Below are 14419 nucleotides of genomic sequence, written 5' to 3' on the forward strand. Positions count from 1 at the left end.
AAAGACTCCTCAGGACAAAAGAAATCATCAGGCTTAGAAGGCTACATTTCCCAGGCTGGCTGCAAACTGGAGAGGAACAGTCAGTCATCTTAGATCCCCACGGAGCTCAGCTTTCCAGAGCGTGAAGCTTCACCTGGTTGTTGGCATACTTTCTTTTCTGCATACATTTCTTTTCAGAGAAGCTAGCAATAAACACATCTTATAGCCTTAAAACCAGGCAGTCCAGGGGGAGCGACATGTGAGTCTGCAAGCTTGTTGCTGCTCTCATCTTAAGCCTCTTTGGAGGATGCTGATGAGTGATTTTTCCAGAAGTTGAGAGCCAGCAAGTTAGCGTGCATACAGGCTGCTGTCAGTCAAACTGAATTATCAGACAAATCTGCGCACACCTTTCACGGGCCGCAGACTGGTTGAAAAGAATAAATCAGCAGAGGGCAGTCTTAACTTTCTTGCCTTCCTGATCATCAGCCCCCATTTCTTTTAATCTAGCTCCAGAGAACCGGTGTCAGCGTGTGTATTTGTTTTATAACTTTCCGCCCTAAAGCTCGTGGAATGTTAATAAAGTACTGATTTCTGTCATTTTATCATTGTTGCCTGCAAAGAAATTTAGCTAATCTGTCAACAACTTTGTCAATCATCTGACAGAATAATGGGCCAGTTCTAAGCAACATATGACAGTCTCAACAATCATTGTGCTCCCAGGCAGGGTTCCTACCATCATCTCTCTAATACAAAAGTCTCCCATTTAAAGGACCCATGTTATCAGCTCAGATCCTGCAGAAAGTCAGCGGCATCCTCCCCTGCATGCTATATTGCACCCATTTCATGAATAGGAGAGCTCTCCCAAGCAAAATCCAGAAGTACCTATCTATGGAGAAGGCTATGCACAGCATAGCTAGATTCCTTCTGAGGGTCCTTCATAGACACCTTTTGTGACATAAAACCATACTAATTAAGAGAAAGGTCATTTGTCCAATAATGAAAGATGGGAGATGGCAAAGAAATGAACCACCTTAGTGCTACCCTCCCGAGATTCCCCTTTAAGTGAGATCTAGCTAGAAGAGCTGAGTCCATTTAAAACAAGTTTTTGCGTTGCCAGCTCCAGATACTCCAGGCAGTGGCCACGGTTGCCCCTGTAATACAAGTTATACAACCTGGATTTTCAGAGCCAAAGCGTTTTGAATATATGAGGAAACTTCATTATATTCTCTCTCAGAAGCAGGGCATTTGGGCCTATTTACTCCATACACAGCAGCCACAGCAAAAATGCAAGTGGTCGTCTTTGACTCTACATGGGTCCACTCAAGTGACTGAATATGACACCAACTACAAGTGTTTCTTCTCCTGCCCATTTATTCAATCCGTCTCTCTTTCCTAGGAACAGTTCTAAGCCAAACAGTTGGACAGAACTGGGGATTAATAAACCCAGGAACGCAAACAAACACGTACAGTAAATTACATAAGTGCCTGGGACCAGAGCATGTTAAGTGTGTTTCAAAGAATTCCAAGTGGCGCCCAAAGGGATTAAAAAATTAATCTCCCCTGCAAAGGAACCCGAAATTCTAACGTGAAAACATGTAGATGAAAGGCACCCTCTCTCTAAGAAGACAAGTTCCTACAAAGCCTTTTGGGGCCGGGGAGAATTCTGCACAGGGCAGCAGCCTAGGATGCGACAGCCAGGCGCTTGGCGGCAGGCACTGCGAGAAGACAGCTCTGCCAGAGCTGGGAAGAAAAGGAGTCAGCTGCAGCTTGAGGGCCAAGGGTTTCCCTGCCTTTTAAAACTTCAGATGACTTAACTGGAAAAGACTTATTACGGGTCTCCTTGGAAAAGACAAAAATAAAATAATTTTTTTAATTGGCATTTCTTCTCACTGAAACAAGTGTATATAGACAGGGGAAACTCACTTTCAAGTAGCGCCTGGCTTGGATTTTACATGGAATTGGTGTTAATATGGGTCTCTTCTACCTCTCGGAGCAGAGGGGCTCACAAACACATGTTAGGAGAGACGCAGGATTTGGATCCCAAGAATTACAAGCAGCAGGAAGGAGAAAGGAACACCTGTTTACTGACTAATACTGCTAGTCACCAGAAAGAATGCAACACAGGAAAAGGAGCAAAGAGGGGAGGAAAGGAAAAGAAACAGCCCCAATCTGTCTCCGTAAGAGTTAAACTCTGCTGATGGTCACACACACATACACACACACACACACACACACACACACAATCACCAACGTCAGCAGCTGAGCTGCGCTTACTCACCTCGGTACAGTCCAAAGAAACCCTCGTAACGTAACACTTTCTTAAAACAGTCAAAGCTGTTTTTATACATCAGCTCCCCGACCACAGAGCCTGTGCCGCGCTGGTTTTGCATCCGGGTCTTCACCAGGTCTATGGGATAGACCGCAGTGGCACCCACAGCTACAAGCAGAACAACAGTTTAGGTTTGACAAAAGGAACACAGTTGAATGGAGTGTCCCTAAGGGCATCAGATCTCATCTCCACCGGTGAAAAATAGAGCACAGTATCTAAGTCTCACAGAAGGCTCTCTCTCATCTTATCACAGGTTTCCTTCTCTTATTATTAGAGCCAAAAGATGGCGGAATGGCAAGCAGCAGGGCCTAGAAAGAGCTGCTTCAAGGGACAACGATCAGTGGTAGAGCGTTTACCTAGAATGTCCTAAAAAAAATCTTTGATATCTTACATGTGAGTTAGGCAGTAGATTTTCCAATCATCACCAACCAACCTTAGAACATCAGTATCTTTTAGGGACAGTAAACAATTATCTATGGATACCATTCCTCTTTACTCTTTCTTTCGTTTGTTTTGTTTGTTGGTTTCTTTTTCTAGACAGGGGTTCCCTGGCCCCGGCTATCTTAGAACTCACTCTGTAGACCACACTGGCCTTGAACTCACAGACATCAGCCCACCTCTGCTGGGGTTACAGGCACGTGCAACCACAGCCCACCCGAACCATTTCTTATATGAAATGCCTAAATATTTCACCTGCTCCTTCTTCGTAATGATGAAATGACAGCATGGAAGCTAAGGGGTTATGATTTTAGAGCGTAGTTCCCTGAAGCATTCTGGTAAATCTAAGCAACAACCACCCCTTGGGGAGGCATCCTTGATGGGATCCTATCCCCACGTATAGAATTTGGTTGAACGTCAAATCAAACAAAAGCCTAAAGTCATGTTTTAGGATTCCTTGGGGACTGAAATATTTTACAGGATCTGCAGTGTTCTATTTTTTTGGCTGCTGAAAGCAGATCATTCTTGGCACCTTCTAGAAAAAAAAAAATACTAGGCACCAGTTCCAGCTAGTTTTGAAAACTCAGGAGCATTTAAATATCTTTTGGAGATTTCTTCTCAACTACGTGATTTCAATTTTCTCTGTAGATCATTTAAGTAAAAATAGTCCCAGGCTGGTGACGTGGTTCAGCAGGCAAAGGTGCTTGCTGTCGAGTGTGAAAACCTGAGTTTAGTCCCGGGCCCCACACAGTGGGAGGAGAGAACCAACTACGGTCAGGTTGCCCTCTGACCTCAACATGCATGCCGTGACCCACGCGAGCATGCGCGCACACATACACGAGAAGCTTTTAATAGACTCTCTGTGAGCAGAGAGGGGAGGAGGGATTCTTCTTAGCACATTAACAACATCTCTGGGCACTTTTAAGCCAGACAAAGGAGAGAAAAGTCACGAGCCAGCCACTGTGATTCTCTGTGGGCGTTGGCTTTATTTCATGAGTTTCTCAGTTGGCATCTCAGATCACGGCTCCCACCCTGCCCCTAGCCTGACCCCATAAACTCAGGTTTTTCGTCTCCATCTTTCACTCTGGCCTTACCTGATATGATTAAGGTGAGAGAGTGCAGTGGTGCCCTTCAGACTCTCCCGTCATTAGAGGTTTAACGTTGAAGACAGGCTGGAGCCAGAGGGCCGCAGCCGTGCTATGACAAGCCCTCTGATCACAGGTAAAAAATAAAGAATCCTCAGAAAGCCCCCGCAGTCCTGACCCTGAGGAACGGTGAACAGCACCTTCACTGCGTCCCATCTGCTGGGATAATGTTACAGCAAAACCAGCCTGAAGCAGCCACAGATAAGCCGCCACTCACCTCCTGCCACTGAGCCCAGAGTGAACCTGTATGCAGACTCGGCAATCTGGAGCCAGATAGGTCTGCCCAAGCCGGGGGATTGCTGAGGGGGAAGAAGAAAATGGAAAAGTCTGAAAATGTATTCTGCAAGTACAAAAAAAAAAAAAAAGAAGAAGAAGAGAAGAGAAGAGAGAGTGAGAGAGAGAGAGAGAAAAGAAAATCTAAACCTAAAAAAAAAAAACCAGTGGGTTTTGTGGAAACACTCTGGGACTAGAGAGAAATGGCTCAGAAATTAAGAGCATTCATTCACTACCCTTACAGAAGACCATCGTGGTGGTGCACTATCACTTGTAACTTCAGGTGCTTTCTTCTGACCTCTGAGGGCACTAATCTTGCATGTGGTAGACAGATATATATATATGCCCTCCACACACTCAAAAAGCATAAGATAGATTAAAAAAAAAAAAACAACAAACGAACGAACAAACAAAACCGACATACCCAGCAAAACGTAAAGTAGCTTTTTCCTCATTTTCACATTAGGACTGCTGTGGGGGATACCCTTGAGAGGTTTGTGTTGGTATGCTTGCTTTTGCAGTACCGGGGATTGAACCCAGTGCCTCTTGGGAGCTGGACCAGCATTGTATCACCGAGACCCATTTCTAGCCCTCCTAGAAACAAACCTCTTTTTTTTTTTTTTTTTTTTTTTGGTTCTTTTTTTCGGAGCTGGGGACCAAACCCAGGGCCTTGTGCTTCCTAGGTAAGCGCTCTACCACTGAGCTAAATCCCCAGCCCCAGAAACAAACCTCTTAAGTAAGCAAGTATACCAGCATATAGCATTTACTTCTCTTTACGTTAGCATGTTTTAGTAGTTTGCTGTCTTTAACATTCAATCACTCATTCATTCACTCTATTTGCACTGAGGTAGGGCAGTATAGCCAGCCATTGGCTCTTACGTGGAGGCCAGGAGAGAACTTTCTACAATCAGTTCTTTCCACTGTACAGGTTCTGAGGATCAAACTCTGATTGTCAGGTTTGGTGGCAAGTGACTTTACAAGTTGAACCATCTCACCGACCCTTTATTGTGTTTTTTGAGACAAAGTCTCAGATCTAGCCTGGCCTTGATCTTGCTATCTAGCTGAGGATATTCTTAAATTACTGACCCTCCTGCCTCCCAAGTGTTGGGATTGCAGGCATGTACTGCCTATATGAAAAAAAATCATGCTTTTCAGAATGTATCAAAATTGTCCAGTGTGCTGAGGAGAACTTTAATCTCAGCTCTCAGGAGACAGAGGCAGGCAGATCTCTGTGAGTTCCAGGCCAGAGAAGAATGACCACATCTAAACTCTCTAACAACTATTGTCTTGCCCATATTCACAGTTCTAACAAAACCTATAATAGTAAAATAAAACAATGAAATAAATCCAGTTGTGGTTCAGATGCTGTCCCACAGGTCCTGAGCCTGGAGTGACCTGTCTACATCAATGTGCCAGTCTAGAACTGAGTATTCTCGGTATGGAAGTATCCAATATGCTCTATAAGCAGATTGGAACAAAGGAATAAAATACCTACTTTGTTGTGACAAGCTTTTCAAAAAGGAGGAGGCAGCAGCGGAGGCTACTGAGACGGCTCAGCAGCTAACGTGCACGCTCTGCCTGCCTGATGACCTGAACTCGATCCCCAGACCCCATGGTAAAAAGAGAGAACGTACTCCTGATAGAGCTCCTCTGAGCTCCACATGTGTGCCATGATACATGTGCACCTGTACACACACACACACACACACACACACACACACACACCACATACACACACAACACACAAATAAAGTAAAAAAAAAATAAAGCTATTATCTGGACATAGTGAGTCAGACATGAATTCTAGTTCTAAAGGAATGGAGGCAGGAATTTCACAAGTTCAAAGTCATCCTCAGTCATGTGGTAAGTTCAAGGCCCATCTGGGCTACAGGAGACTCTATCTCAAGAAAACAAAGTTGAATTAAAATATAAAGTCTAAAGGACGACCAACGTGTAGATGCTTCTGTCCTTCTTAAAGGGGGGGAACAAAAATATTCATAGGAGGGGATATGGAGACAAAGTTTGGAGCAGAGACTGGAGGAATGGCCATTCAGAGCCTGCCCCACCTGGGTATACAGCCCATACACACACACACACACACACACACACACACACACACACACACACACACACACACACACACACCAGAGTCACCAAAACTAGATAAGATTGATGAAGCTAAGAAGTGCATGCTGACAGGAACCAGATATAGATCTCTCCTGAGAGGCATAGCCAATATGGAACCACTGAACTGAGAACGGGTTCTCCGTTGGAGAAATTAGAGAAAGGATTGAAGGAAATGAAGGGGCTTGCAACCCCATAAGAACAACAATACCAATCAACCAGAGCTCCCAGGGACTAAACTACCATCCAAAGAATACACATAGACAGACCCATGGCTCCAGCCGCATACATAGCAGAGAATGGCCTTGTTAGGCACCAATGGAAGGAGAAGCCCATGGTCCTGCCAAGGCTGGATCCCCCCCCCCCAAAAGTGTATGGGAATGTCAGGGGGAAGGGGAGTAGTTGGGGAGGGGGAATACCCTCAAAGAAGAAGGGGGAGGGGATAGAGGGCTTATGGCCAGGAAACCAGGAAAGGACATAACATTTGAAATGTAAATAAAAAATATCCAATAAAAAAATATATTGGGCTGGAGAGATGACTCAATGGTTAAGACTGGCTGCTTTTCCAATGGAATTGGGTTCAGTTCCCAGCACCCACATGGTAGCTCATAATGACCTAAAACTCAATTTTCAGGGGTGCCCTTTTGTGGCCTTCACAAGCTTCATGTACACACACACACACACACACACACACACACGGGGGGGGGGGGCAAAATACCCATAAACACAAAATAAGAATTAAAAAAAAAAATGAACTCAAGGCAAACAATCGAACCTGATCTTAAAAAGAAGAAAAAGAGGTGTTTACCGGAAGTCCCACACCCGCGGATCCCGGCCCACAGCAGCTCTCTGCTCCCAAACCCCGTGGGAGAGAGACCTCACCGCCTGATCAGGTGGGCACTCCTGAGGCTACAGAGCGGAGGAGACCACCAACACTGCCCACCCCTGCCCACATCCCTGGCCCAAGAGGCAACTGTATAAGGCCTCTGGGTTCCCGTAGGGGAGGGCCGGGGAGCGGCAGGACCCCTGCCAGAGACACCGCCGGAACCTGAAGGAAACAGACTGGATAAACAGTTCTCTGCACCCAAATCCCGTGGGAGGGAGAGCTAAACCTTCAGAGAGGCAGACACGCCTGGGAAACCAGAAGAGACTGCACTCTGTGCACATGCAGACGCCAGAGGAAAAAACCAAACGTCATCTGGAACCCTGGTGCACGGAGGCTCCCGGAAAGAGCGGCGCAGATCTTCCCAGTTGCTGCCGCCGCGGAGAGGACTTAGGCAGTACCCCACGAGCAAACTTGAGCCTTGGAACCACAGGTAGGACCAACTTTTCCCCTGCAAGAAACCTGCCTGGTGAACTCAAGACACAGGCCCACAGGAACAGCTGAAGACCTGTAGAGAGGAAAAACTACACGCCTGAAAGCAGAACACTCTGTCCCCATAACTGGCTGAAAGAAAACAGGAAAACAGGTCTACAGCACTCCTGACACACAGGCTTATAGGACAGTCTAGCCACGGTCAGAAATAGCAGAACAAAGTAACACTAGAGATAATCTGATGGCGAGAGGCAAGCGCAGGAACCCAAGCAACAGAAACCAAGACTACATGGCATCATCGGAGCCCAATTCTCCCACCAAAGCAAACACTGAATATCCAAACACACCAGAAAAGCAAGATCTAGTTTCAAAATCATATTTGATCATGATGCTGGAGGACTTCAAGAAAGACATAAAGAACTCCTTTAGAGAACAAGTAGAAGCCTACAGAGAGGAATCGCAAAAATCCCTGAAAGAATTCCAGGAAAACACAATCAAACAGTTGAAGGAATTAAAAATGGAAATAGAAGCAATCAAGAAACATGGAAACAACCCTGGACATAGAAAATCAAAAGAAAAGACAAGGAGCTGTAGATACAAGCTTCACCAACAGAATACAAGAGATGGAAGAGAGAATCTCGGGAGCAGAAGATTCCATAGAAATCATTGACTCAACTGTCAAAGATAATGTAAAGCGGAAAAAGCTACTGGTCCAAAACATACAGGAAATCCAGGACTCAATGAGAAGATCAAACCTAAGGATAATAGGTATAGAAGAGAGTGAAGACTCCCAGCTCAAAGGACCAGTAAATATCTTCAACAAAATCATAGAAGAAAACTTCCCTAACCTAAAAAAAGAGATACCCATAGGCATACAAGAAGCCTACAGAACTCCAAATAGATTGGACCAGAAAAGAAACACCTCCCGTCACATAATTGTCAAAACACCAAATGCACAAAATAAAGAAAGAATATTAAAAGCAGTAAGGGAAAAAGGTCAAGTGACATATAAAGGCAGACCTATCAGAATCACACCAGACTTCTCGCCAGAAACTATGAAGGCCAGAAGATCCTGGACAGATGTCATACAGACCCTAAGAGAACACAAATGCCAGCCCAGGTTACTGTATCCTGCAAAACTCTCAATTAACATAGATGGAGAAACCAAGATATTCCATGACAAAACCAAATTTACACAATATCTTTCTACAAATCCAGCACTACAAAGGATAATAAAGGGTAAAGCCCAACATAAGGAGGCAAGCTATACCCTAGAAGAAGCAAGAAACTAATCGTCTTGGCAACAAAACAAAGAGAATGAAAGCACACAAACATAACCTCACATCCAAATATGAATATAACAGGAAGCAATAATCACTATTCCTTAATATCTCTCAACATCAATGGCCTCAACTCCCCAATAAAAAGACATAGATTAACAAACTGGATACGCAATGAGGACCCTGCATTCTGCTGCCTACAGGAAACACACCTCAGAGACAAAGACAGACACTACCTCAGAGTGAAAGGCTGGAAAACAACTTTCCAAGCAAATGGTCAGAAGAAGCAAGCTGGAGTAGCCATTCTAATATCAAATAAAATCAATTTTCAATTAAAAGTCATCAAAAAAGATAAGGAAGGACACTTCATATTCATCAAAGGAAAAATCCACCAAGATGAACTCTCAATCCTCATCTTCGATTGGTTTATATACAAGTGTGCAATTTCTAGGCTTGAAAGTAAAATGATGCTATCTGGTGCTGGATAGAGGAGCCTTATTTTTTATTATGGCAGCTTGCTATTTTTGTAACATGGTGATTTGGTTGAACACAATAAAGTACAGTAGTAACTGATCTCCCCCTCTTCCTGGATGAGTGAGGAGATGATTAAATGTTGATGTCAGCATCCATGAGCATATTCAGATGAGCTTCTGCTTCTGTTGAAAAGGATGCTGTGTTTGATTGTGGTCCGAAGCTTTGAAGCACTACTTGGCATCTCCTTCCTTGGAGGTCTCACTGTTTAAACATAACAGATTTGATAGCTTGTTGGTAAGGTGAGGTCCAGCTTGTCTCCACTAGGTCATCTTCATGTGAATCCGGTGGTTATACGGTTTTGTTCTAGGGATATTTCATTTTTTTAATAACGGTTTTAGCTGACATTCATGGAGAGAATGAATCCTTAGAAGTGTGCCACTAGTGAAAGGAAATCCTGTCTAGAGTATGTTTCTTTACAAAGCTGTGTCACACCATCCTTTGGGCCCTCTGCTGGAAAAGTAGAATCAAGTCTCAAATAATGCCTTTTAAATTGTATCCTCTAGTATTATAGATGTAGGACAGTACTGTATCATACCTCTGTGGATGTAAAATAGCTTGTACCTGCTTTATGATACGTAGTAGTGACCGTGCTTTATCAGAGCTGTTTTTAATGATGTTGCTCAGAATGTTTTCTTTCCAGATGATGATTGAGAAGCTAATTAAAAAAAAAAATGGTGCCAGGTACCACAAGAATAACAGAACTGTGCTGTTTTCTCGGGTTTTGTTTTTTTACTTTTTTTTTTTTAATGGAGTGTGCTGGATGTCTCTACAGTTTTGTTCAGATGACTGCAGAACCTGGAAAAGGTTGCTGCTGTTGATGCATAACACACTGCTATTATTGGTCTTTTTATATAAATATAAATATATATATACAGATATATAATTTGAATTTTTTGAAACTTTACCTGTGCTGTCAACTTTCGAAAAAAGTATCCCCGTTTACTGTGTTGAGTTGGCACTGTACAGAAATTAACAGCCATATTGGTCTAGAAATGTTGAACTTAAGTTTTTTCCATTTGTACAGGGGTAACACACTGTATTAAATATGTAAGGTCTTATATACGTGGGTTTGATTACAAAAACTAATAAAGTATTCTCTAAATTTAAAAAAAAAGAAGAAGAAAAAGAGGTTCTTTTCATAACATAATAGGTCTATGCTCCCAAAGAATCATCAATGTCCACTAATTCCCTTAGTCACATGGGAGGTTTCTCCTGCATTCAACAATACAGATTTTCCTTTCAACTCTCTTTCTTCAAAGAATGTTTATAAGCCCTGCAAAACCCTATGCAAACTGAAAGGATTATTCTGTGCTTTGACTCTTGGCTAAAACATCTCAAACTATAAATATCCAAACGCCTCTTGACAGAAATGTCACCTTCATTCCCATTAAACTGCATTTGTAAGAAAACATACCAGGGTAGGGTTACCGAGATGTTTTTTTCTTAAGGCTTAGTGATCATTACGACTTATGCTTTCCTTGTATTCAGCTATGCAAATTAATGTAATTAATGCTATAGGTTTCACATCATGAATATTCATAAATGCGATGCCCCTATAACTGTCATCCCTATAATGACTATGTACTGAGTTTTTAGCATTCAGGCTAAAGGAAAACATATTCAGGTCTGAGACAATCACCTACTGTGAGCAAAGGGGCCAAAGGCGAAGGCACTTTTCCCTTAAGGTTAGGACCTGGCACGATTAATAAGTTAACCTGAAAAGGTTGACCTGATAAGGTGACGGTGGATAGTTAATGAGGCTAATTAAGTGTTTTTCAAAGCAGAATGAAGTTGAGATAGTTACATGCTTTTAACGGGCTCCCTTGGGAATTTGAGATTTCATTTGAAACAAGGTTTGTTCATTCGTTCGTTTGTTTATGTTAAATATAGGATGGGATTGTGTCCGTTAACGAACCAAGCCTCACCAAGCTGCTCTACATGGCATGTCAACCCAATCGGGAGAAAGCTTCTTCCAGCAACACATACCCATCCAGGAGAACAAGAATAGCTGAAGTCAATTTTACAGCAAGTGTCTGAGAACAACAAAGCTGGGTTCTACATGATCTGCATGTGGTCAGAGGAGCAAGGCGGGGCTAAGGGACACAAACAGAAGCCACTCTGAGCCACACCTACGGCTTTCCAGGCCCTCCAATGCCTCCCTGCATTAGTAGCCTTTCAAAGTAAAACCAAAACCCAAAGTCATAACAGTACAGAAGGACCAAGTGGACACAGGGGAAATATATACATTTTAATTACTTTCTCATTTCTATACATAAAACAATATATGCATACATTCCTCCCAATACGAGGGAGTTCAGACGCATTAAAGACTTCGGTATCTTCTGATCTAAAATGTTTAATGAGATAAATGACTTGTAAAATAAACAATAGCTTTCCTATAAACCTGATTTCCTCCTTTTTGAGAACAGGTTTCACTTCTGTGGAGCTAGCCAGTCAACTGCAATGTCTCCCTCCCTGTATTCATGAATCCAAGATCAAAGGTGGTCCAAGAGACCACAAACTACAGAGACAAAGTCCCAGTGCTAAGGAACAGCATGAGTGAAAACGAGAGGCAGTCATTGCGGGATGGTTAAGGCAGAGAGCAACTTTCAGCTCATCTTGAGCAAACGACACAGAGCTTTAATATTCTTCCTCATAGGAACAAGACACAAACACACAGTTATATGCCTGAGAAAGCTCGTCACAGATCATTTATCCCGTACAGCTGAAAGAGTAAACTCGGGACACCCAGAAAAAAAAAAAAATAAGGAGGATTGTTTGCCCCTCTCATAGAGGGGTAACCTGGGCTTAATCTCCAAACTGGTACAAGCATAAAAAATGTGCACATCTTTTTCTCTGCAGCCTTTTGTTGACTTTTACCTAACTCAGTTTCAACTTCCAATTGGGGAGGTGTGGACATAGCTCAGTACGATGCTTGGCTGGCATGAACCCTGAGTCTAAGCCCCAGCACTCCTAAAACAGGCATAGTAGTGCACAGCTGTGACCCCAGCACTCAGGAGATGGAAACAAAGGATCCAGCTGCTGAAGTGGGATATTTTAAAGAGAATTTTTAAATGTTAATTTATTTGTGGAAGTCAGGGTACATGAGTTGGGAGTTTTAAATTCATTCACGTGAATTGCTTTCTCTGTTTATTTTTTTATGGTGTGTGTGTGTGTGTGTGTGTGTGTGTGTGTGTACATGCCAGTATGCAAACCCAGGGGTCACAGGCCATCTTCCAGGATTCAGTTCTCGCCTTCTACTGAGTTTCAAGAATCAAGCTTAGCTGTGACCCTGTAATACAGTTCGTGCTATGGTGACCCCCCCAACCATAAAATTATTTTTATTGCTTCTTCATAGCTGTAATTTTGCTATTGCTTATGAATTGTAATATAAATATCTGTATTTTCCAGTGGTCTTGTGTGTGGGGGGGTGTCAATACTCAGATATGGGGCAGCTTGCCGATGTTAGTGGCGATGACAAAGATATTTCAGATAGTAGGATCCTCCTGTCCTGTCTCCCCCCACCCGCATCCCCCAGCCAGTCTAGCTCAGACTACAAGCTCTAGGTTTAGGGAAGACTCTCTCTTTCCTATTGTGGAGAACAATAGAGAAGGCTCCCAGGGACTGAGAGCGCTGCTCTAGAGAATCCTGACTAATACACTAAGCTATCCTGCTGCCCCGTGTTTATTTGGAAGAAGCTGAATGAACTATTTCTCAGTTCATTCAGTCTTTGCATGCCTGTTTATATGTTTATTCTTGTGGTGCCTGTGAATCAGGGTCTCACATACATTACACTCTATCACTGAGTCTCCCCCCAACCCCAGTAACAGATATGAACAACATCTCCAAGGACAGATAAAACAGAGACGTAACATTGCACAACATCTTTCCACAATTAAGTTTTTCAAAACCCAAGAGCGATTTTCATAAATGCGCAGTACAAAATACCAAGTTCAATTCTGTAAGAAATCATTAACTATTTCAATGTCTTACATTTTTATGTTACAAATTTTTATTAAAAAAAACACACACCAAATTTTGAATAAACCCACCTATTTTTAAGGACTGAGAACTTACAATAGAAATAAACTTTGAAGCCCAGTAAGTAGCCAACTCCTAATTCCAGTGATTGGGAAGGGGAAACCAGAGGGCTGGGAAATCAGAGCTAACCCTTGCTACATAGTGAGTTTGAGGCTGGCCTGGACTACATGATTATCCTGTCTCAAAATAAATAAATAAATAAATAAATAAATAAATAAATAAATAAAATAAAAAATAAAAAAGAGAAAAGAGGGAAACTTTGGAAACAGAAAGCAAAAAAATTTGAGCAAGGGGAAACCAAAAAGCTAAATGGCTATGCGGAACAGGACTACTAAGCTTCCACTCGAGACATAGCCTGGTCTAAGTGAAGGCTCCAAGAGGCTCTTTTACATTTTCCTTTGCTTCACCTGAGGAAAATGTCCTTATTTAGTGCTAAGATAGAATTAGAAATCCTAATTGACTTCAGACAGCAATTCTATGGAGCTCAAGCAGAAGAAATATCTCCTGCGAGACCTTTCCAAAGTCAATAGCACTTCTGGTTGGTTGCTTGGCTGGTTTTTTGGAATCATGGTTTTGCCATGTAGCTCAGGCTGGCCTTGAACTCATGGCAATCTTTCTGTCTCAGCTTCCTGGGTGCTGGGTTGCAGGCGCTCATCCCCCTACTGGCTGAGTACTTTGATTTCCCACTAACCTGATTGATGAAGGAAGGTAACTGCAAGCCCACCCCTGGCTGCTCACTGAGAAGTCACGTGAGGAACAGGTAGATAGGTGTACTTTGGTAACCTGCCCCTTATGTTCCACTGGTCCTCTGTCCTCCTTCCGTTTCCCACTTTCTCTCCCCATTTCCCATTACTTCACAAAACCTCATAAAGATAATGAGAATCAGAGGCTCTTCAAGGCTAAGCCCAATGGAACATCAGGAGAAAGAGGCCAGCTCCCTGAAACCTCACACCCAAGGCCC

The 14419-nt window shown here is 43.0% G+C and overlaps 1 protein-coding gene across 1 annotated transcript in view; it reads right to left on the minus strand.

The window, feature by feature from the left end:
- Window positions 1-14419, minus strand: part of Slc25a12 (solute carrier family 25 member 12) — a gene marked incomplete at its 3' end in the record, with an annotated part of 195305 nt that overhangs the window by 118919 nt on the left and 61967 nt on the right. Inside the window, 2 exon segments of the mRNA NM_001399269.2 lie at window positions 2258-2416; window positions 4109-4190. Of these exon segments, the coding sequence (NP_001386198.1) occupies window positions 2258-2416; window positions 4109-4190 (241 nt within the window).

The sequence above is a fragment of the Rattus norvegicus genome, chromosome 3 (assembly GCF_021556685.1).
Source record: "Rattus norvegicus strain SHRSP/BbbUtx chromosome 3, alternate assembly SHRSP_T2T, whole genome shotgun sequence".
Classification (NCBI taxonomy): Eukaryota; Metazoa; Chordata; class Mammalia; order Rodentia; family Muridae; genus Rattus; species Rattus norvegicus.